The sequence below is a fragment of the Moschus berezovskii genome, chromosome 11, assembly GCF_049115385.1.
Source record: "Moschus berezovskii isolate FMDL1 chromosome 11, NW_MosBer_1.0, whole genome shotgun sequence".
NCBI classification, from domain to species: domain Eukaryota; kingdom Metazoa; phylum Chordata; class Mammalia; order Artiodactyla; family Moschidae; genus Moschus; species Moschus berezovskii.
In genome coordinates this window covers 109,018,365-109,042,538 of record NC_142470.1, presented here as the reverse complement: position 1 = coordinate 109,042,538, position 24,174 = coordinate 109,018,365, and the positions used below count along the sequence as shown (strand labels likewise).

General features: G+C 49.9%; 1 protein-coding gene across 1 annotated transcript in view; it reads right to left on the bottom strand.

The window, feature by feature from the left end:
* LOC148776264 (liprin-alpha-1-like) overlaps positions 1 to 24,174 on the bottom strand; it is a 141,669-nt gene that overhangs the window by 12,814 nt on the left and 104,681 nt on the right. Inside the window, exons 3-6 of the mRNA XM_088841800.1 lie at positions 5,332 to 5,433; positions 4,698 to 4,862; positions 3,370 to 3,591; positions 1,310 to 1,456 (exon numbers count right to left, since the gene is read on the bottom strand). Coding sequence (XP_088697926.1) covers positions 1,310 to 1,456; positions 3,370 to 3,591; positions 4,698 to 4,862; positions 5,332 to 5,433 — 636 coding nt within the window. The remainder of the gene's footprint in view (positions 1 to 1,309; positions 1,457 to 3,369; positions 3,592 to 4,697; positions 4,863 to 5,331; positions 5,434 to 24,174) is intronic.

The following is a 24,174-nucleotide window of genomic DNA, read 5'->3' as shown; positions in this document are numbered from 1 at the left end:
TCTGTTAAAGTCTTCTCCAGCAACACAGTTCGAAAGCATCAGTTCTTCAGTGCTCAGCCTTCTTTATGGTCCAATTCTCACACCCATACGTAACTACTGGAAAAACGATAGCTTTGACTATACGGATCTTTGTCGGCAAAGTGATGTCTCTACTTCTCAATATGCTGTCTAGGTTTGTCATAGCTTTCCAAGGAGCAAGCATCTTTAAATCTCATGGCTGTAGTCACCGTCTGCAGTGATTTTTGAGCCCAAGGAAACAAAACCTCTCACAGCTTCCACAGTACGGCATCGGCATTCAAATATTTTTAAAGCAAAACAAAAGTTTACTTTGAACTGGCTTAGTCATAAACAGCATCCCAAGCTCAACAGCCTCTGAGCAGCTGTTCTGAAAGTAAGGAAGTGCACCCCTGATTGGGAGACATTGAGCTCTCTGCCTAAGCGGGGAGGGCGCCTCACCGTGGGTCTCATCATCGCAGTCAGAACCACTGCCCCCTGGGAGCCCACGTCTGAGGCTCTACAGTCCAGGCCCAGGAACACAGGCATGGTGGGGACAGTGCTGACACATGAGGCTTTAAAACCCTCAGTAAACAATAGCATATGGTACGTAGTATTTTCTGATCTGCCTCTTGCAGCCACTATTTTATATATCGTAATGCATTCCACCTCATACATTTCAATGATTTTCTAGTGTTTTATTTTTGTGGTGGGGCCAATGATACATGTTGGCACACACCGGCCCGACTCACTTTTTTTGAGAGAAGCCAGATTTGGTTTTCCTGGTTAAGTCCTGATTATCTGAGACCACACAGGAACAGGAGCGAGTAAGGCTCACCAAACCATAGGAAGGACAATCCCTAACCAGACCGGAGCTCTAACCCTTTTGTCACAATGACCCAGTTCTCCACAGGCAGCCCGCTGCCCTGAAGTTCCCTGCTGCTCTCTGCTCTTTCAGTAAAAATGCTAACAAGCCAACAGATTCACGTTCAAATAAAACAAGGGAGTCAGGAGAGGAATTTCACAAAATGGTTAAACCAAGTCCCAAATAATTCAAACCTGCAAGTTGCAGTCACCCCCAAATTTTAAAAAATGTATTTCCTTCCAGTACGCTGATTTACCATGATGTACATCATGATTTACCATGATATACCATGATGTACATAATTTACATGATGTACATGTTTTAGGGTCATAAGAACTTTACACAGGGACTTGATTTCCAACGTGGGAGGTCACATGAAAAGGTCTTTACCTTCCCTCCTCAGTAATTCAATACTATAAAAGTCAGACACAGTACAGTAAAGGCCATTACCTGTCGATGCATAGAATCCTCATTTGCGATTTCCTTTTCAAGTTTATCATTGAAGTCATGCACATAGGCAGCTTCACGCTGTGTGGCGAGGGAGCGTTTCTCTAGGATAATGATTCTCTTTTCCATGTCCTCCTTCTGGGCCATGGCCTACACCGGGCATTGCAGAGGAGAAAATGTAAGTTGTTATCATGGAACACTCCGATACACTTGAGTAACAAAGCTGGACTAAATCCTAAGTTTCAAATCAAACATAAAGTCAGCGTCCTCAAAATTAAACTCCTAGACGTGGCAGTTTTCTTGAACGTGAGCAAAAACACGCCTACCTCCAAGGTCACATTTGCCATGATGGGTATCCATCTGTCTGAATGTTCTGCCCGACTAATCGGTTTACCAAGCTTCTTTGCTATATAATAAATCCAAACAGCAAACAAAAAGTATACTAATCTACCCTGTTATTGAAAGAATTCCAGGAGGGAAGGTATCTGGCATGAAGTCAGGACCTCTGTCTGCTACACCATACAGGCGGACGTGACCAGAACAGGGAGGGACCTACAACAGACCCAAGAGGGAGCTCTGAGGCTCGTTTCCTCGGGTAAAAGTTGGAAAAATCTCATGCAATTTCCTCAAAATTAAAGTAAGACTATTAACGAGTGGAAACAGAAGTCAAAGTGTAACACAACTGGAAGCAGCTTTCTCAAGCAGAGTTAAACCACATGTATGAAATGCTCAAACCAGGACCAGAACTTGCTGCTGGCGCGACTCCTGTCTGCCAGCTCAAAATCCATTTTGGGTCCCTCTGCGGTCACTAAGTAACCAATGTAGGCCAAGTCCTAATATTAAAAGTGAAAGGTCTTAAAAACACTTTTTCCAGAATTCTCAACGTACTAAACTCTGTCACCTAATCTCCTTCTGTTGCCAAAGAGTAGTGTGAGAAGGTTATACAAACATGTGCAAATATTTCTGTTTTGAGTTCTCACACAGAATTCCTCACACCAAGCTACTAAACAGGTACACCTGCTGGAACACATGCTGGAGCGGCTCTGTCTGAGACGGTGTCACGGGGGAGGGGTGGGGCAGGGTGGGGGCTGTCTGTCTGCATACAGAGGAGAGGTGAGGCTCACAGGAGGAGGCCTGAACCCCCAGCACTCTTCTGTTTTCACAATGACCGTTAGGTAGTTTCTCATAAATCATGACACCCGCAGACATGACCGCCAGAAACATCAGGAGTCTACGCGGTTACACAGCTCGGGCCTGAGGACCTGAGGGTGAGCAAATGCCACTCGACTGGTCTGACCGCCGGGATCACTGTCACACATCCCTGTCAAGGAGCGGAAGCTCAGCAAACCAGAGAAGACGGCCAGGCAAGCTGCCTCGGCAGAGCCCACACAGCATGCTCCCATCTCTCCGAGAGAACGGCCTCCACAGACGTCACCAGACTCGCCTGAGCGAATCAGAAGGAAATCTCAGCATCGTCAGGAATACATTCGACAGGCAGGTGGGGGGGCGGGTGAACTGGGAGATTGGGGCTGGCATGTATACACTGCTGATACTACGTATCAAGTCAACAGCCAGTAAGGACCTAGTGTACAGCACAGGGAAGGTTCCTCAGTGCTCTGTGGTGAAGGAAATGGGTAGGAAATCTAAACAACAGGGATATACGTAGATATATATATACACATATACATGACTGATTCAGTTTGCTGCACAGCAGAAATTGATCCAGCAGTGTAAAGCAACTACATGCCAAGAAATGAATGAATGGATAAATGAATGTTTTAAAAGGAACACACTGGGCCCCCTAGAACTTGTAGAAATGAGGAGTCCACACCCAGGGTGCAGCACAGCGCAAGGGCTACCCTCATGTTGGTCCACTGCCAACGGACCGCCTGGATCAGGCCTCTTCTACCCCAGAGACCTCGACACAGAGGCGGGGAGGCAGCCTGTCGTGGTCTCACCAGAGCTCTGCTCTTACTCGTGCAGCCATCCCGAGGCTGAGATCACCGGGAGAACAAGGGACCCACAACCACCTCAGGGCAACAGACACGGCCGCCGTCACTCACTTCACAGACATCCCGCTCCAGTTTCCTGTTCACTTCCTTGGACTTGAGGAGTTTCTTCCTGGCCGTGTCCAGGTCCTCCTCCAGCTCTCTCACGTGGGCAGAGAGGGCTGCCAGGCGCTCTTTCATCTGGCTCTGCTCCCGCAACTGCTTGTCTATGACTTCCTGGAGCTCACTCATCTTAGCCAGGTTTTGCTCGTGGCTTAGAGAGCCATCAGACGATCTCTGAGGGGGAAAGGAAGCCTTAGACAGCCTTGTTTTGGGAGGGAGGGGACACAGCACTTCCGGGAAATCGGCGAGGTCAAAACTGCCTTCTGCTCTGGGAGCTCACAGGACCCTCACGGCTGCTCAGACCTACATGGTGCATTGGTGATGCTGTCCATCCCGATTAGAACCGGGTGATTAGAGTCAGACTTTGTCTTCTCCTGGACAAAGGGGTGCTTAAGAGATCCTGCAGCTCTGAGCCACAAGTCTAGTTTGCTAGTCATTAAAATACCCCAGGTGGGCGGGTCCTCAATCAGAACGCTAAATAGCATGTGATGCCCACCACTACAGCCTTCATACTTTTTTAAAATGAAAGGATACAAATGACAAACCCATAACTGAAATTACACGATGACTGATCAAACTTACCTCTTTATGTGTAGCACCTAATTCTTCTTCTAACAAACGACACCTTTCGTGTGCTATACGTAATCGCTCTCTCAACTCAAATAAAAGGGGTCGAGTCACTGTGTGTTGATGTGTGTATACACGTTAGTGCACTCCTCATTCTATGCTCACCCTAATACATGGCTACTGTAACAGAGTATCTTTAATGGCTCTCATTGATCTTAACATCAAGAAAATCTGCTTGTTAACCGCTTTAAATTCTAAGTTTGAGAGAACAAATGTTATCCTAAATTAATTCTAGTACCCAGTTTTTAACTGCAAATTGATATACAGAATATAATAAATCTTGAGACATTTATGCCAACTAATACTTTTTAACTGGGGGCTTCCCAGGTGGCTCAGTGGTAAAGAATCTGCCTGCCAATGCAAGAGGGCAGGTTCAATCCCTGGGTCGCGAAGATCCCCTAGAGTAGAAGACGGCCACCCACTCCAGTATTCTTGCCTGGGAAGCCCCATGAAGAGAGGAGCGTGGTGGGCTACAGTCCACAGGGTCGCAAAGATACGGACATGCCTGAGCCATATAAAACTGACATCTTACAGAAAAAATGTATTTACAAGAATTCAAGAAGCTCAAAAGTCAACTAGTTACATAAATACATGCATCATCCACCTAACAAGGCAGCAAGTGTACAAATCCAGGAGGTTTGGGTGGCTGGTACCTTCTCATCCAGGGCCTTGTGGTGGTCAAAAAGAAATTTCAGCGCCCTGAGCACCTCCACCTCGCTGGTCATGCTGGCTGGGGGCTGCTCCTGCTGCTTGCCCGCCGTCATCTGGAGGGACGGCATGTTCTGGGAAACCAGGAACTCCAGGTGCTCCAGCAGCAGCTGCAGGGCGGGGCCAAAGGAGCACCTTCAACCTCACACTTGCATTCAGGGTCGGTAACTCCTCTCAGCCTCACGCTAAAGCCGAAACCATGCTAAGGCACATCGGAATCCTGCCAGTTCTGTCTAAAGCTAGGGTGGACTTCCCAGGTGGCCCAGTAGTTAAGACTCCACACTTCTGCAGGGTCATGGGTTTTAATCCCTGGTTGGGGAACTAAGATCCCACAAAAAGTGTAGCGTGGACAAAAATGTAAGTGAAGAGAACTTCCCCTTGAATGTACTAAAATTACATTAGCTCTCATCATAAATTTGAAGCAAGGTATGAGAACCCCGAACTGATCCACGCCAGTCTGCTCAGTGGGAAGATGTGAAAAATGACTTTAAAATCAGACAGAATTTAAAGTCACTAACACGGAGCCCAGTGGTGACCCCCGCGGGGCAAATGTCAACACGTGAGAATCCCCCTACTGACCCTGGTGTTGTTTCTTTCAGCTCTGAGCTCGGCGAGTTCTTCTTCCCTTTCCAGGAGCTGCTTCCTGTATACATTTACCTCCTCGTTAGAAGCTGGAGACTTCTAGAAAACAATTAAATGAGTCACTAAATGCAAACACAAGTTAAAAAGAGAGCGAGACAATGAAGACTGACCCTGTCAAGTCTCTCCAGGCTCCACACAAAGGATCTCCCTGCCCCCCCACAGAAGAGGGGGTCTGCCGACCCCAAGACCACACACGCCACCACAACTCAGACCGGCCATCAGCCTCCACCACGACCTGGCCGGCACACGGCAAGGGAGAACCCAGAATCCAAGCCTGCCTTCTCAACACCCAGGGACATCTGAGAAACGTTCCTAAACATAAACCTAACAACAAAGTGGATGAAGAGATTCTTAAACGACACACAGACAAGTGACCCAGAACCACTGGGGAGAGTGAAGAAGAAAGGTAAGGTCTACAAGGCCACCAGGCTTTGGAGTGTTCCTCTGGGAAAAAGGCTGATGGCACCCCAAGGCCATCTGTTAGCTTGACTCCACTGAAGTCACACAGTCATTCAATAAACTGGTTAAAATGTTAAACTCATGTTATATGTATCTTACCACAATTTGCGTGCACGCGGGGCCGTCCACGTGGTGAACTTGCTCAAATTGAACCACACGGCGTCATCCATTCTTCTGTTTTTCTTGGCACAGATACACAAATCCTGGGCTACATATCCCCTATTCCATACTGAGTATGCAGCACCCAGAGTAGTGCCCTACACTTGTAAGAGGCATGCAGTAGACATGTGAAGCCATGAGGGTGTATGTTATACACGTAAGCAGTAGGTACCCGTCATTAAAATCCTGGACACACTGGTCTGTGCTTTGTAAGACAGGGGGCGTTAAGGGGCTTAGCCTTTCTGCTTCAAGGACTGACTCTCTAGCTCGATCCACACGCTCCAGAGACTCCTCCATCCAGTGTTTCCCTTCTTTGTAAGACAGGGGACGTTAAGGGGCTTAGCCTTTTTGCTTCAAGGACTGGCTCTCTAGCTCAGTCCACGTGCCCCAGAGACTCCTCCAGCCAGTGTTTCCCTTCTTGTGGGGCCCCCACCCATCCTCCGCGCAGCACCTGCCCAACCTCTTACAAGGTCAACCTGCTGGGGTCGATCCTGCCCACTAAGGTCAAAACGCCCTGCCCAGCAGGGCCCACAACCAAGCTAACAAAAGGAAACACAACCCCAACACTTCGCCGGGTGAGGGCCAATCTGACGGGCCCAGCCCCCGGCTGCTCTCACCTCAGGGCACTCTGCTTCCAGGACTCGGTCCGAGGCCAAGCTCCTCCTTGTCTTGGCCTTTGCTTTGGGTTTGCAGCACTGGAATAACGCCCACAGGCGGGCCCTTCTGCGACCCATCCTCGCGGATAGGGGCAGACCCCCACTCGGGGCAACTGCTGTTTCACAGTAGGATACCTCAGCTCCTGAGCTATCACCACTGATCTCACACTATGACCACCGCTCTCACACACACACTGCTCTCACACACACTGCTCTCACTCACACCGCTCTCACACTATGACCACCAGGACCACTGTCTCAAGGAGAAATGGCACGAAGTCTCTGCCCCCAGCACGTCTCCCAGGAGCACGGAACCAGAACCCACTCAGTCACAAGGGGTTCCATGGTAACAGGGGGGCTGGGCTCGGGCCCACCATCAACGGTGCAGAGCGGGGGAGGGGCTGCCAAAAAGATGGCAGGTGAGTGTGGGGTACGGGAGAGGGAAGGCCGTGCCAACAGCTCAGGCCCACCGCCAAACATGACCCTGCAAGGTACTGGTCACAGTCGGACCGAACAGTTTAAACTGCTTCAGAAACCACCACCACTAGGAATGAGCATGTCTTCTAAGTGGCCTTCTGCCCCCTCCACCCCCCAAACAAGCCTTCAGTGAGGCTACAGAAAGGGTACCCCTGAACTCAAGGGCATCCCCAGAACCCACCCAGCTGAGAAGGACTCACCGCGCCAGCCGCCCCTCACTCTCACCCTGAGCTAAGTCCTCCCTGACTGACTCCCTCAGTCGAGCTCAGCAAGGGATTGACCAACCTCGCTCCAGGCACTTAAAATGAACCCACAGTGGGTACAGGGGTTCATTTAACCTGCTGCGAACTCGCCCTCTTAACTTCAACCCTGGGCTACCAGACGACTCTGCCCCGTGGGGGCTGCACGGTGGAGGTCCGGGGTGTCCCTGACTCGAGCCGCAGCAGCCAGCACCTCCCAGACCATGCCAGATGCTGCCCCTCCCTCCACCCCCAAGTCTCCCACCCCCTCTCCTGGCCCCACTCCCACGCTCCCAGCTCTCCACTCGCCAGGGCACAGGCCACACTGCTCCTGGCTCAGCCCAGACCTCTGCTGTCACTTGAGGACCTCAGTCCCCGGGGTGCTTGGGGTCCTATATCCACCCATCTCAGCGATTACAGACTCTGGGAGAGACAGAGAACAGTTTGGGGTCCCGCCCGCAGTTCACCCTGAACACTCTCTTTTTTTGGCTTTATCTACTGGAGTTCTCCGAGATGTCTTTTTGATACCTCAACTACTGCTTTCAAAAGACTGTAAAATCACTATGCTCAACTTTAAGAATAAAATCTTCATTTTCAACCTTAAAATGAAACTGGAGGCAAGACTAAACGCAGTCAATTTTTCAAACTGAAAAAGAAAACCCACATGTGACCACGTCAGAGAATACAGGTCATGTAACCCCTCCCTCCTCAGCCTTCTCCACCCCCAGCAGCCCGTCATCACAAGGCCTGCCCTGGGCCGTCAGGGGTGGGGAAGTGACCTGACCAGCTCCTCTGTTCCCAGGCCATGTGGGCTGCTTGCACCACCTTCTTCACAAGTTCACATGGCACTGAAACAACCCGGGCAAGCTGGGGCTTCTGATCAGAAACACAACCGTGGGTACTAGGCAAGGATCCCTGGTTCTTGTTTACCCCAGTAGCAAATAGAGATGATCAATACAATTACTGTGACTGTTACATGTGGCTTCAGATAAGAGAAGACACCCAGGGCGTCCCCACTTCAAGTTACAGACGCAAGCAGCTTGTAGGGCAGCCCACTGGGAGCTAGAAAAGCTAAACACGGTTTAAAGGAGGTCCTTGAAAGTGAGAGTGAAGTCGCTCAGTCGTGTCTGACTCTTTGCGACCCTTTAGACTGTAGCCTACCAGGCTCCTCTGTCCATGGGATTTTCCAAGCAACAGTACTGGAATGGATTGCCATTTCCTTCTCCAGGGGATCTTCCCAACCCAGGGCTCAAACCCGGGTGTCCCGCATTGCAGATAGAAGCTTTACAGTCTGAGCCAGAGGTCCTTAGGCAGCCACAATCCAAGATTTCGAACAGGAGGGAAGCCCAGTGAGGGAGCTGGAGACCGAGAGGGCCGCTCCTTTCCTCGTGGCATCTGAACAAAGCTGACTCTGTGAAGAAAAGGCAGGGAAAAAGTCAAGCAGAGGGGACTGGCTAACACAGCTCTGGACAGTTCCTTGGGCTGGGAAGACAAAAATTTGAGCGGAGGCCTCACATGTCAGTCCGGATGACAGAGACCAAGCTCCCCAAGAAAAGGGAGGAACAGATAACGTACCCAACACAGCCCAAACCGGCTGAGTGCTGAGTATCGGTCACCTCGTGATGCTCAGGAGACAGAAGGTGGGCTTCAGGACCTGCTGAGAAGGGGGGGCCCTGGGAGGCACCCCAGGCTTCCAGACAGAGACGCTGGAGCGCTCCTCCCTGGGGTCAGGGGGGGACGGTGGGGGAAGGCTTCTGAGACTGAGCTTACAAGGACCCCCTAGCCTCAAGTCACTCAAACCCTGAGTGAACAGAGAGCTCTGTGTCCACTAGAGGTCTGCGTCAGAGGAAACTCTGGAGAAGACAGCATCACCAGAACCTCTAGGGTTTTCCATACAGAATGCCCAACATGCAACCAAAAAAGCAAAAAAGGGTGTAACAACAAATACGAGCAAGAGAAAAAGAACCGAAACAGACCCAGAGGTATCAATATATATCAGCATATCAGAGGTGTGTGTGTGCTACAGGGATCAGATGCAAATGTCACCAGTTCAAAAATACACTTGAAAAAAGGAAAAATTTCTGAGAATCAAAAGCGATTCTAGAACTTTACAATAACAGTGAACTGAATTTAAGATCTCAGTCTCTGGGCTTAACATCAAATTGGACGTAGCTGAAGAGAGGATCAGTGAACTGAAGGATGGATCGGTTAAAATATATATATATGTGGGGAAAAAAGTATAGAATATATCAAAGGAGCCCATTGTTAAACTACGTTGTTAAAAACTATAAATGGGGACCCTCATGGTGGAGAAAAGACAGAAAGGGGAATAAGAAATGCCTACAGGGGTTGAAACTTAAGAGTCTCTTAATGAAAGTGAAAGAAGAGAGTGAAAAAGCTGGCATAAAACTCAACATGCAAAAAATGAAGATCATGGCATACGGCCCCATCACTTCATGGCAAATAAATGGGGAAACAATGGAAACAGTGACAGATTTTATTTTCTTGGGCTCCAAAATTACTGCAGATGGTGAAATTAAAAGATGTTTGCTCCTTGGAAGGAAAGCTATGAAAAACCTAGACAGCATATTAAAAAGCAGAGATATTAATTTGCCGACAAAGGTTCATTTAGCCAAAGCTATGTAGGAGCTCATTTAGTACTAGTTCATTTAGTCAAAGCCAGCAGTCATGTATGGATGTGAGAGTTGACCCATGAAGAAGGCTGAATGCCAAAGAATCAATGCTTCTGAACTATGGTGTTGGAGAAGACTCTTGAGAGCCCCGTGGACTGCAAGCAAATCCAACCTGTCAATCCTAAAGCAAATCAGTCCTGAATATTCATTGGAAAGACTGGTGCTGAAGCTCCAATACTTTGGCCTCCTGATGCGAAGAACTGACTCATTGGAAAAGAACCTGATGCTGGGGAAGACTGAAGGCAGGAGGAGAAGGGGACGACAGAGGATGAGACGGTTGGATGGTATTACCGACTCGATGGACAGGAGCTTGAGCAGGCTCCAGGAGTTGGTGATGGACAAAGAAGCCTGGCATGCTGCAGTCCATGGGGTCGCAACGTGTCCGACACCGAGCGACTGAACTGACTGACAGGGACAGTGGCAACAGTTGGTTCAAGAATCAGACCATTGACTCAAAAATGAAAACCACACATTGGTTTCAGCAGCTCTGCGAGTGCCTAAGGCAAGAAGAAAATGTTCAAGCTCAGAGGGAAAAAGGTGTGGCTTTGAATGGCACAGAAACACTGAGAGCTGACTTTTCAAGAACAAGGAAGTCAGAAGATAATGGACGGGCATCTGTAAAATGCTGGAAAACCACCACCCACCCACCTGGAATTCTATACCCCACAGAAACACTCTTCCAAAGTGAAAGCAAAATAAAGACTTTTAGGGCGAATGGAAATGAGACAACTCATCACGCAGAGACATGAACTAAAAAAATATTCAGGCAGCGCTTTGGGAAAAAGAAAAGTAGTCTCTGACAGAAATATAAAAAACAAGTAAAGACCAACAATGAGGTAACTATGAGGGTAAACATTAACTCTACAAAACAATGATGTTAACGCCAAAAATATATCTAACAATTTAAAGTATAACAGTGACAAGGAGGAGACAGTCGTGTCAGGGAGGCAATAAAAGTACTAAGTTAGACTTGAATGTAAAACACACGCTCTATCTGTGAACGGACACCCAACAACCTGACAGAGGAGTACAGAACTAGAAAAAGACTTCACACTTCTACAAGAAGCAAGAGAAAAGAACACAGAATAGGTGAGACAGACAGAAAACAAACAGTAACACGGTATCTATGCACTGAAATATCAACATTATAAATAGAGCAAATACTCTCATTAAAAGATAAAAATGATCAATTGATGACAATGAAAACTATACACTAGTCACAGAGGTTCCTGTTAAGATGGAAGATCTTTTATACAGGTGAAGGTAAAAGATACCCAGGCAAACAAGGAAAGAAAACTGATGTGGCAATATCACTGTCAAATAGTGTCTAAAGTAAGAAGCATCACTAGCCTTAAAAAGGAGCTTCTCATACTGATACAAGTTCAGTCCAGCAAGAACATGAGGATTCCACATTTGAATGTACCGAATAACATAACCTCAAAATATCAATACATAAAACTGACAGAAATAGAAAAGGAGTAACAGCCAATTTCATAATCACAGTGGGAGACGTTAAAGACACATCTCTCAGGGAACTGGGCTCCCTGAGACGTAGTCACCTGCAGCCATGAAGTACCTGAATTGCGACTGGCTCTATGATGAGATGTGCTGCAAGCATGAAACACACACTGGATTTTTAAGACTTAGCGTGAACAAAAGAACGTGAAATATTTCATTAGGTTGTATCATATTGATTACACACTGAAATGATAATATTTTGGGTGTGTTAAAATAAAATACACTGCAAGTAATTTCACCTACTTCTGCTTTACAAAACGTGGCTACCGGAATCCGAATTACATGAGTCACAAACCTGATCTAACTGATACACACGGAATATTGCTTTCTCACTGATACATATTATTTTCAAGAGCCCAAGGAACATATCACAAAATGAATATATATTGGGCCATTAGGAAAGCTCAAACTCTTTCAAAGGACTGAACTAATGCGGGGTACACTTAGGGACTGCAGTGGGCTGACGGTCTATGTGCCTCAAACTGCACCCCGCGCGCGGTGATGAGCCCAGGAGGCAGGCACTCTGGGAGGGCTCAGGGCAGGAGGGAACAGGCGCTCATGCTGTGAGGACAGGGAGAAGCAGCAGGCAGTTTAGGAACCAGGAGACAGGCCTCACCAGACATGGCACCTGCTGGTGATCTTGGGATTTCCCAGACTCCAGTACTATAAGAAACAACTTTCTGTTGTTTATCACTAGTCTATGGTATTTATAACAGTAGCCCCAAAAGACTAAGATGGGGCTCTTCATGGAATTAAGCTAGAAATCAAAAAAGGGTCACCAGAAAAACATCCCCAAACATTGTTAAAAGACATACTGCTTGAAGAATTTCATGAATAATCATTTTTTAAAAACACAATGAAAATTAGAAAATAATTTTCCATAAAAATCTGGCTTACTAAAACTTGTGGGACGCAGCAAACTGTGTTTAGAGGGTAACTTAAAGCCTTACACACATATACTGGAAAAGAAGGAAGGATAAAAATCAATTAAGCCTCTATCCCTGCTGCTGCTGCTGCTAAGTCACTCCAGTCGTGTCCGATTCTGTGCGACCCCATAGACAGCAGCCCACCAGGCTCCCCCGTCCCTGGTATTCTCCAGGCAAGAATACTGGAGTGGGTTGCCATTTCCTTCTCCAATGCATGAAGTCAAAAGTCAAAATGAAGTCGCTCAGTCGTGTCCGACCCTTAGCGACCCCATGGGCTGCAGAAACCAGAAAAAAAGCAAAGCAAACAAAACACAAGGCAGATGGGGAAAAAAGGAGAAGAAAATAAGGAAACCGAAAGCAATATGGAATTTTTTCAAAACAAAGCCAAAAGTTGGCTCTTTGAAAGGACTGCCAAAACTGATAAACCCCTAGAGAGACTGATTAAGAAAAACAGACAAAGCACAAATCAGCAGTATCAAGGGTTTTTCAAAGGGGAGACAACACATCTTGCAGATAAAAAGATATGATGAACCACAGTTCACTTACTAATTGGAGAGTCTGCTGGCCTCAATAAATTCCTAGCAGCGGGGAAAGGCTTTACACAACTAGACCCAAGAAGACATACAAAATAAGAAAATTTTATTTGCATGAAAAACATTACATCTGAAATTAAAAGCCTCCCCACAATGAAACCAACTGGTTTTGCCAATAAATTCTTCCAAAAATCGAGGGAAGGAAACAGTAATCTCACAGGAACTCTGGGGATAAACAAGGAACACTCTCCAACCTTGTTTTATAAGACTAGCATAACCTTGATACTAAAACCAACAAGGAAGAAGTACAAGAAAGTAACATTACAGACTCTGGATATAGATGAAATAATCCTAAATAAAACACTAACAAATAAAATCCAACAGAAGGAGAATACATCAAGATTAGGTTGGTGTTGTTTTAGAATCACAAAATTTTTTAAAAGTTAAATCACCACATAAAAGAAAAATCACTTGTTTCAAAATCTACAGAAAATAAACTTAAGAAAACTTAATGTAATAATTTTAGTGCATGACTAAGAAAAAACTCTTAGTAAACTAACAGAGAAGAATTTACATATTTTGATAAAATTATCTATAAAAAAGCTAATATCATATGGGATGATGAAATACTGAAAGGTTGAAAGGTTTTCCTCTGATAATGGGAAAGAGACAAAGTTACTTATTCTCAGTACTTCTGTTCACCATTGTACTCGGTACTGGAGATCCTAGTCCGTACAATAAAGTAAGAAAAAGAAAAGGGTTATCACAGTTGCGAAGGGGGAAAAAAGCACTTATTTGCAGACATAATTGTGTATACATAAGAAAATACAATTAGAATGATTTGAAATTAATGGATTTAGCAAGTGAATATAGAAAAGTCAATTCTATCTCTATTAGGAATTTATAATGGCACTAAAATATCAAGATATCTAATTAAACAAGTGCAAGACTTACAGCAAACTATAGACTTCTAAGATAAAGAAGATCTAAAAAAAAATGGAGAGCTATCTATATTGTGTTCATGGATTATAAGAACAGCATAAAACACACACACACAGAGTTAACCGTGTGAGGCGATGCGAGTGTTGGGCAATCATTCCACGACGTCTATGGGCATCAAGTCATCACAATCACAATGTAGACTTGAAATACACACAAACTGTATCTGTCAATGACTCCTTAGTGAAGCTGGGGGTCTAAAATCAGCGCCTGACACCTGATAGCTGGGAGGTGTGGGAACCCGGGTTCACGGGCAGGCTGCACACACTCTTAATCACAGGTGAGACCTGAAGCAACCCAGCAACTCTCCATTTTTCTGTTTCTGTTTTTCTCTGTTCCCCTTGCCATTTCTGTTGAACAGATTCCCAGTATCGAGTGAGCAGCGTCAATGCAGCGATAATGTTTCCCCATCTACAGCAGGAGCATGTAACCCCAGCAGACCTCCCAATTGCCCCGAGATAACTGGGGTGCCCCATCACAACAGAAAGCAAAGAAACGACATTAACCGAGACAGAGCTGCCTGACAGCAGTGGCGACTATGGTCCACCAGACTTCCCAAGGGGACCCCCAGGGGCTTGGATCCCATGCTGGGCCCCTCAGCTTGAGGCCACACGTGCATTTCCACCATTCTGGGAGTCCTGGCAGAAGAAAGCCAGATCACAGAAGGGGGATGGTGTGGCCGGCCCATGGGACGCAGGGTAGGGCTGACTTGGGTCTGTGCTGGGCTCCACGTCCTGTCACCACCCTTGGAGTGTACAAAGTTCTTGGGATCATTGTAGGTTTTTAGCAAAAAGCAATGGAGCCGAAGTCACTTAGGATGGTTTTTAAGAAGAAAACCTCACTGAGGATTCACTCAGCACCAGCCTCGGCCCCTAGTGAGATGCAGACTTCCGGTGATCATCCATGGCTGTGCCCATCACCCACCAGGGCAAGGGGAGGCCCCCGGACACCGGGTGCCACGTGGGGTTCTTCCCCCACTTTGAGTGAAGGGCTGCATCCCCCTGGATGAACCCGGCTCACCCCTCCACCTCTGATGCTGAGGCCCCCGTGCCTCCCACGACCGGAGGATCCAGCCTCTCCCGGGCCTCCGTGTCACTGCACAGGCCTTGTCCGTGCAGCCCTAGCAGGCAGGGTGAGTCCTGCGTGGAGCTTCCCAGCTCGCTGGCCTCGCTGTCCACATCGGGGCTGAGCAGGAGCACCGCATGTCCACTGAACGAGTGGATGAGGGTCCCAACAATGCCAGGGATGATGAAGGGGAGGTGAAGGGGGCTGAGATCCAAGTGTCAGTCCCTGATTCAGGCAGCAGTGCGTATTGACTCATTTAACCTCATGACAAGACTGTGTGTCAGCGGGTGGGGGGTGGGTCCTGCCACTGTTCTCACCTTGGAGCTGGCAAGTTCACTCTCAGTGTCCAGGGACAGCTGTATCCACTGACCACAGACTGGACAACTTTAACACAAATTCATTCTCCCTCAGTTCTGGAGTCAGAAACCTGTGATCAAGGTGTGGGCAGGACTGAGCTCCCTCCAGAGGCTCCAGGGGAGGGTCCCTCTGGCCTTGTCCAGCCCTTGGGAGACCCCAGGCCTCCCTGGGCTTGTGGCCACATCACCCCAACCTCTGTGTCCATCTGCACAAACCTTCTCCCCTGGGTGACTCTGTGCCTCAGATCATGCCCTCTTCTCTTCCAAGGACACCCGTCATTGGATTCAGGGTCCACATGCATCCCGGGTGATCTGGTGCAGCGGTCAGGAACTTACTTCCATCTGCCAAGACTTTTCATCAGAATAAGGTCACCTTGGCAGGCTGCAGAAGGATGGATGGCTTTTGGGGCCACCACTTAGCCCACTACACTTGTCATGAAGCCACAAGGCAGAGCCTCACTGGGCTTGGTGCAGGGAGCTTCGAAGAAGCAGGGCTCCAGTCCTGGGCTGCCTCAAGAACACATTTAGGATCAGGACACTTGGGCACAGGGACCAGATGGGCAAGGCTCAGAGGTGTGCTGGTGGGCGTGGGGCTCACCTGCAGGGAGCCTGGAGCCTGACATGATGGCCCAGGGGTGGGGGACACAGCGCATGGTTTGGGAATGGACACATCCCAGCACGGATGAGAGGAGGCAGGCGCGGGGGCTCAGGCCAGGGGAGCCCAGATCTTCCTGCTGCCCTCAAGGGGCCGGTCAGATGGGCACAGGAGGGAGCCGAGGTTTCAGCGACCTGGGTCGGAGTCCTGGTCTGCTGCTGTGTTGTCTCTGGCGAGTGACTCAGCCTCTCTGAGCCCACCTTTTGCTCCTCTGCAAATCTTTGCCACACGTGACTGTCTTCACAGTTGTGGGGAGTTCTTGGTGCTCTCAGCAGCCCCGCCCAACCCCATGACTGGGGCTATGCCGCCTCTCCACGACCTTGAGGCCGCTAAGACCACCCCTGCACAGACTCTCTTTGCAAAGAAGCTGGAAGCCGCTTCTCCTACCCCAGGAGCCCTGGGGCACCCAGACCCAAGAGGCAGCAATGCCTCTAGCCTGGGGGCTCCCGGGCGAGAAGTTGACCACATGGGGCACTGGGAGTGACCATGGATGGCCCCATATGGCCAACTCCATCTTTCCTGTTGCAGCCCTGGTTTATTTCTGTGTGCTCTGCTCAGCCGCACGCAAAGACCCAAAATATATCCCTCCGAGTCCGTGGAGATTTCTCTCGACGGTGGTCAAGAAGCAGTGCCTGGGCTGGCATCCCTGGGAAAACACGCTCTGCTGTTTACATGAGCGACAGGGTCCCTTCAAGAAAAACATCTGGCCAGATCAGGAAAGGGTCGTGGGACTCACTGGACAAATGGGGTGTCCTCGTTCTTACACACATGGGATGTTTTAAACACTGGCACCCAGCCTGACAACAGCCTGATCCTGGCGGGAAGAAACCGAGAGATGCAGGTCCCCTCCCCCAGTCGGACACCCCAGACAGTGGCTTCTGTCCGGACTGGCCCTGTGGGTGGGGAGTCTGGAGGACACAGAACCACAGGGGCCTCGAGGCTTGGCGTGGGCGTGGGGAGGGCCAAGGGGCTTGGGAAGGCGAGAGGGTCAGGGCCCTTGCAATGGACTGCCACCAAAGGTTGGACAAAGACAAGAAGTAAGAAAACGAATGCCACACCTTAAAGCTGCTCAAGAGCCAAGAAGGCCCAGAAGAGTGACCAGGACTGCGCCGTCCAAGGTGGGGTAGTGGAGGAGGAGGCTCGCCCAGCTCAGACTGGACGGGGTTAAACCTCCGCTCCGGCTCAACTCACAGGAACCTCACCACAGTCACTCCTGACACTTTCCTTTTCGAAGGAAAAAGGGAATCACAGAACAAGCAACACCATCCCTGTGGGGGACTCTTGGCGGTCGAGGATGCCAAGGGCCCCTCTGCGTCCGCACGGCTGCCTGAGCCTGCATGTTGTGCATCACAGTCACCTGTCTCCGCTGAGGGGCAGCCTCCGAGCTTGTTGGAAGGTTGGCCTCAGCGAGGCCGAAATGGGGTCCCTAGCTGCCCCCAGAGGGCTCCCAGGCAGCACACCTCCCCAGCCCACCCTGAACCTAGCTGCCCACCCCAGAGGGCCCCGTCACTGCCATCAGGGAATTAGGGGGTGCCAAGTGCTCAGACCCGAGGGTGGTGGGGGCGCCTCCATGGCATCCTGTGTGTACCCCTCCTCGGCTCACGGTCCAGCAGGAGCTGCGGGGAGCGTGTGTACACGGCAGGGACACACAGGACGCCTCCTGAGCACCGCCAGGCCAGGAAGCCCTGGAGCCCCGGTGGGAAGCCTGGGCCGGACTTCTGACCACCACAGGGGCCTGGTCAACCTCCCCTTCTCTGTGCCCTAGGCTTCCTCAGCTCCAAGGATAACACCACCTCTCGGAGAGCCTCTGATGCCAGGGCTGCTCTGTGGGAGGGATCGTGTTCTCCTTGAATGTGTTCAAGGCACGTGATGCCTGGTCAGTCCCTAATGACTGGCTGCATTCTTGGCAGGCCTGGGGCCTGCCTGCTCTTCCTGTTGGCACCGGGGTCCCGCATGCATGTGAGTTGGCAGGCCTGTTCCAGGCTGGGTCTGTTTGCTTAGGTGACAGACGTGCCTCCTGGGAGGAAGAGCATCTGGCACGGGGTGGGCCTCATCCCCTGATTGGCTCCAGGACCAGCCTCCTTCTAGTTCCCGGGTTGGGAAGACAAGGGCCATTTCTGGGTCACTTGAACGTGTCATCTCATGGGAGCGTGGCTTTATGATATTTGCTGAGTGATCCGGGGGGGTGGGGGACAGTCCTGCTGAGCTCCTACTGTGTGCTGGCAGAGGATGTTCCCGCAGTCCTTCCTTGACTTCTGGCAGCATCCTCGGGTTCACTTTAATACTCTTGGATGAGGAGGCAGGCTTGACTGCCACTGGGGGCCAACCCTGGCTTGCTCACGCCCGCCTGCCACCTGGACAGCTCCTGGAGAGGACAAGAAAGGGCTCAGTCCCTGGGCAAGTATCTGCAGGGAGGCATTTCTGCACCATGGTTCCTGCTGACCACATCTGCACCACCCTGGAGGAGCGGCTGTGGTCACTCAGGCACGGTCACATGGGTGCTGGCCTAAGCATGCCTTCTACACAACCTGGACATGGTATCCTCGACTGTCTCCAGTGAGCCCAGACCCAGAACGTGGTCTCTGAGTTAACTGGAGCTGCAGGACTGGCTGGGGCGGATTTACCCCTCAGCTCTCGGCATAGGGTCTGGCTCCCAAGGACTGGCTTATTGAAGGAATAAAAGACATGTATTCACTCACAGACCTGCTTTGATGATGGGTGGGTAGGTTACTCAGATCCACCCTCTCATGGTAAACAATTATTAAAAAAAAAAAAAAGTGTCATGCCTTAAAGTTGCTGAAGACCTGAGAAGACCCAGAGAAGCAACTGCCCAAGATGAGGGATCTAACAGAAGACCCCTCCCTCCCCATGGAGCCAGACTCCCAGAAGACGACACTTTCAGGTGACCCAGAAAGGGCCTCCCTCCTCCAACCACGGGAATTACAAGGAAGGTGGTGCTGGTGCCGAGCAGGGGAAGAAGCAGGTGAAGACCCCAGTGGGTGCAGGCACATCAGCCTGTGACCTTGGTTCAAGGGGATCCTATCCATGACGCCTCAGATGAGTGGAGAATGCAAGTGCCAAGTCTTTCTGGATAAGGGCACCTTCTTCCCAGGCTTGGGAACTGCTCCGTGGGTTATGGAAGGGTGGTGGCCAGTGGGGAAGAGCGCCAGGCCCATCAGGATGAAAGACAGCCGGAGGAGAACCAGCAGAAGTGACCCCCTCAGCTTTGGGAGCGACTTCACTTCTGAGACAATTAGATGGATAATAAATCTAAGAAATCAGCTAAGCTCACCTCGCTTAGAGAAATAAACCTCAAGATAGAAAGGTCCTGCAAAGACAGGAAACCATTAAAGAAAATGACACAGCCAACTTGGGAAAGAACCAAACAGAACATGCAGAAATTAAAAAGTGTCATAACGAGAAGCAAAAATACAACAGACACGTTTGAAGACACTTGACCTCTTCCGGAAAGGGAGACACGTGGGCACAGAGCAGGGGCATGCTGATAACGTATGCATCCCCTTGCCCAACCCCCTGCTCTCCAGGAAGAAAAACCAACCCTGAACTGTAGCTGCATCATTTGCCAATTTCCGCAGTGTAAATACTCCCACAGTGGCCTGATTCATGTACCAAAGGGTTAACACCCTGCCGGCAGAATTCCCCATGAAACAGAACTACCGGCCAAGAGACATGGGAGGACGTCAGAACCGCAACCCAAGGGGCACAGATTTCAGCCCAAATACCTGGGACCTGGGCAGAGCCGACCTTGGGGAACTTTAAAGACAAGACTCTTTAAACATGTCTAGAATTCACTTTATAACTTTGCCATTTCCTTCTCCTGTTTATAACAAGTACGCTTCCACAAAACCAAGAGAGGCCCAAAGGAAACCAGGTGGGGTGTATAAAAGCCTCAGCACTTAAGACTCAAGAGACATAAAAACTTTACCAGCAAAGAAATGCATGTGTAATGGTGGAATTATGAATAGAGATATGAATAGCTTCGGGACTAGACAATGGCCCCTGACACCTCATTGTAGGACAGGCTCATGGCATAGGCATTAAGCCTGGGGGTACGAGTGAGATGGGGGCTGAAGACCACGTTTTGTTGTTGTTTAGTCACTAAGTCACGTCCGACTCTTTAAGACCCCATGGAATGCAACACACCAGGCTTCCCTGTCTTTCACCATCTCCCAGAGCTTACTCAAACTCATGCCCATGGAGTCAGTGATGCCATCCAACCATCTCTTCCTCTGATGCCCCCTTCTCCTCCTGCCCTCAATCTTTCCCAGCATCAGGGTCTTTTCCAATGAGTCGGCTCTTCACATCAGTTGGTCAAAGTACTGGAGCTTAAGCTTCAGCATCAGTCCTTCCAATGAATAATTTTCAGGGTTGATTTCCTTTAGGATGGACTGGTTTGATGTCCTTGCAGTCCAAGGGACTTTTAAGAGTCTTCTCCAACACCACAGTTCAAAAGCATCAATTCTTTGGTGCTCAGCCTGCTCTATAGTCCAGTGCTCATGGTTCAGGGCAAAGAGTCTGACACGAGGGTGCAGCATCCAAGTTCAAGTGCTGGTTCTGCCCCTGCCGGGCCCAGTGGCCTTGGTCTCCTTGCCCCACCTCTCAGAGCCTCTGTTCCTTCTCTCGGTAAAGGGATCTGACCCTGCACCACAAGCCGGGTCGGGATGGGGGTTTGTGTCCAGGCTGACAAGTCCCCGAGGACACCTGCTGCTGCACTGTTCTTACATGTGGAGTTGTCAAAATTAGACTTGAGGTGTCTCAAAGTCTAGAACCCCCACCCCACGGTCCAGGCTATGAGGACGGGCCCCGCCCCCAACTCCATGCTCATCACCACACTTAGCCAAGTCGGGGAACCGTCTTGGACACCAGCTCATGCCCACAAGGCCTCAGCTGGAAACTGCAAGAAACACGTCCCTCTCCCCTGTCCCATGTCCCCTGGCAGGGAGGACGTGCCATCAGCTCCATTCTACAGATGGAAAAACTAAGGTTCCCAGTGTGGAAGCCATGTGCCTGAGGCTGCTGAGCCCCCAGGAAGTGGTCAGTCTGGGTCTGGACCCGCACACGTGGCCTCAGAGGGGCTAGGCAGGGTCTGAGCCCCCCTGGGAGCTCAGGTACCCTCACCGCCTGACCGTGGGTCCTGGAGTCTGGTGTGGAGGCGGCTACCATCCTCCAGCAGGCAGCTCCTCGCTCTCTTTTCAAAAAACAACATCCACAAAGACAGGAAACAGATGCCGCCGTGGCCCACACCAGCTCCGGGGAGAAACGAGGAGAAACTACAGCCCGCCAGCCCTGGGGTGCGGTGGCGAGCCCTGAACGGCAGCTTGAAAGCAAATTGACCTTGTAAGGTTCATGTGTCTGAGGCCTTAACAATTCTGCCAAAGACGGAGTCAAGTTCAACATCAGGCCAGTGCAGGCCTCCGTCATCCCCAGTACACAGCCAGGATTTTCCTGTGTGGCCTTCTCAGAGTGGACATAAATAATGCCCTGGCTTTGAGGTTGGACTTGAAAAATTTTGATGGGTTTCAGTTACAAGGAAACATGTTGGCCCACAAGCTGCTCTTGTCCATTTCCCAGAAAACCTGGCCGCTGACCCCAACGCCATCGGAGGGACAGAAGAGTGGGGGATGGGTGGATGAGGTGCTCCTGCAGAAGGAAGGCCTGGGCCACCTGCCTCCGGGACCTTCCCCCACCATTTCTATCCTGTCTGCTGTCCCAGGGGTCTCTGACATGACACCCCTCCTGGACCCTCATGTGTGAAACTGACTTCGGGGGCCGTCTTTTGGATCAAGGTGTCAGATCCTCATTTGACAACCAGGGTCTCTCTTGTGGGTGGCTGGGCAAGCAATTTTTAAGCCGAGTCCCTCTGGGCCCACGGTGCCTGGCAGAGGGTAGGGGGCAAGTGGGTCACCTGTGGTCACAGTCAGTCAGCCAGGCTCAGCCTCCATCCATCCTATACACGAAGTTATGGGCACGTTTTGTCCAGACCCGCCACTCCCCCCTCCACTGGGTTCCTGGCCCGGGGCACCCAGTATTGCGTGCGGTATCACTCTGGATAACCCAGTGATATAATGACTTCTTTCCCAGGTGGTTCAGCAGAAAAGAACCCGCCAGCCAATGTAGGAGACGCAGGAGACCTGGGTTCGCTCCCTGGGTTGGGAAGATCCCCTGGAGGAGGAAATGGCAACCATTGCAGTATTCTTGCCTGAAAAATTCCATGGATAGAGGATCTTAGGGGCTAGAGTTCACAGGGCTGCAAAGAGTTGGACATGAATGAGCAACTGAACATGCACACAGTCGTGTAAATACTGTTGTTGTCTCTGTTTAACAAATGGTGAAGCTTCACTGCTGTTGTTGTTCAGTCATCAGATTTTGTCTGATTCCTTGCGACCCCATGGACTATACACTCCATGGAATTCTCTAGGCCAGAATACTGGAGTGGGTAGTGTTTCCCTCCTCCAGGGGATTTTTCTGACTCCCCACATACTGTAAGACTAAACTTGAGAATTCTTAGTTTTTTTAATTTCATTTCAAATAGCCTTTGGGTATCTGAAAGGACAGTGTAGGTACTTTCAAGATGTCTTCTGCAAAACAAAGCCCTTTTGGCAAATGTGGTCATACTATCCAGGTAGACGTTGCTGTTGTAAGTGTCACATCTCAGCCAGAAGGCACATTCTGAGCTCTTCCTCTGGCAGAAGCAAATTAACAAAATAAGCCAAGAAAGAGAGTTGGAAAAACAAACCACACCAACAACCAGAAAAGTATTCCTCATGAGACAAAGCTCAAAAAAATCCCAACATCCTTGTGCCCCAAAAAACCTCTTGGAAATGAATGTTCAGTAAGGAAGAGATGAAACACGGCAAGTTCCAAAGAGAGGCAATGCCCATGGCCAGTGTAGCTTAGAAACGGCCTGACCACTCAGATGAAGATGCACATCAATGTAAACCCTTTGTAGATAGCAGTAATGGTCGTCACCAGAGTAAGTGTTTAGTCTGGTGACAACCTGTCCTGGGCACCACATAAGGGAGCAGACCTGGTTCTCCTCCTTTGCCCCACACCATTCACACATGAAGGCAGCTCAGGTGCTACCTTGCCCTGCCTGCCTGTCTGGCTCACCCATGAGCTGTGACCACCTGCAGGGAAGGACTCCGCCTTCTCTTCTCTGTGCGCCATGAACCTGCACACAGTGGGCCTTCAGAACTTCAGGAGACTCACCCCACCCCCGCTATAGCCAGAACCCTCCCCAGGCATTAAAACACCTGTGGAGTCACTTTGGCCCAAGCCCTGGTTATGGATCCCTGGAGCCTAATACAGATTCTACAGTGCGATTAATCAGGTCCTTTATACACAGATTCCCACCTGTCAGGTCTGATCTTTGGATTCATTGTCACTCTGTCCCTTCCCTGGCAGCAAGGTGGGCCGCAATGCAGACAACAGAGCTCATGAGCTGAGTTTCAAAGGACAGCGATGGATGCAACCTGTTGCAAACTAAAGGAGGGTCCCTGAATGTCTCAGAAAAGGCCTCCGGAGGAGGGACCCCCACGGTGCAAAGGAAAGAGAGGTACTCAGGGGCAAAGGCTCTTGGCCTCTCCTGTAGCAGCTCCAGTTGGTAGCTCGTGAACAGTGGACAGCCAGTGTGGTCACATGAGCGTGACTCTTATTCCCTCACAAAGCAAGAAAAAGGGGGCAGGGTGTGGGAGTACCCGGAGGGTGTGGTGGGGTGGATGGAGGGACGTGTCCCTCCTCTCTTCAGTGCACATTGCGTTTGTGAGTCTCAGAGCTGCCAGAAGGCAGTCGTCAGGTACCCACAGTATCCAGTGTGGGCAGGTGCCTTAGCCCCTGTCACATGGACAAGCCACACCATATGGCTTCCCTGAGTTCCAACAGCAGGATCTGGGGCTTTTGTTTAGGTACACACTTCCTTGCTGTAGCTGTGTTACCCCCCTTCTTTGAGCCCCAGTTTTGTCCTCTAGAAAAAGGACATCGATTGCTACCTTAGCAGGTTGCTACCTTAATCCCGTGAAGACTAA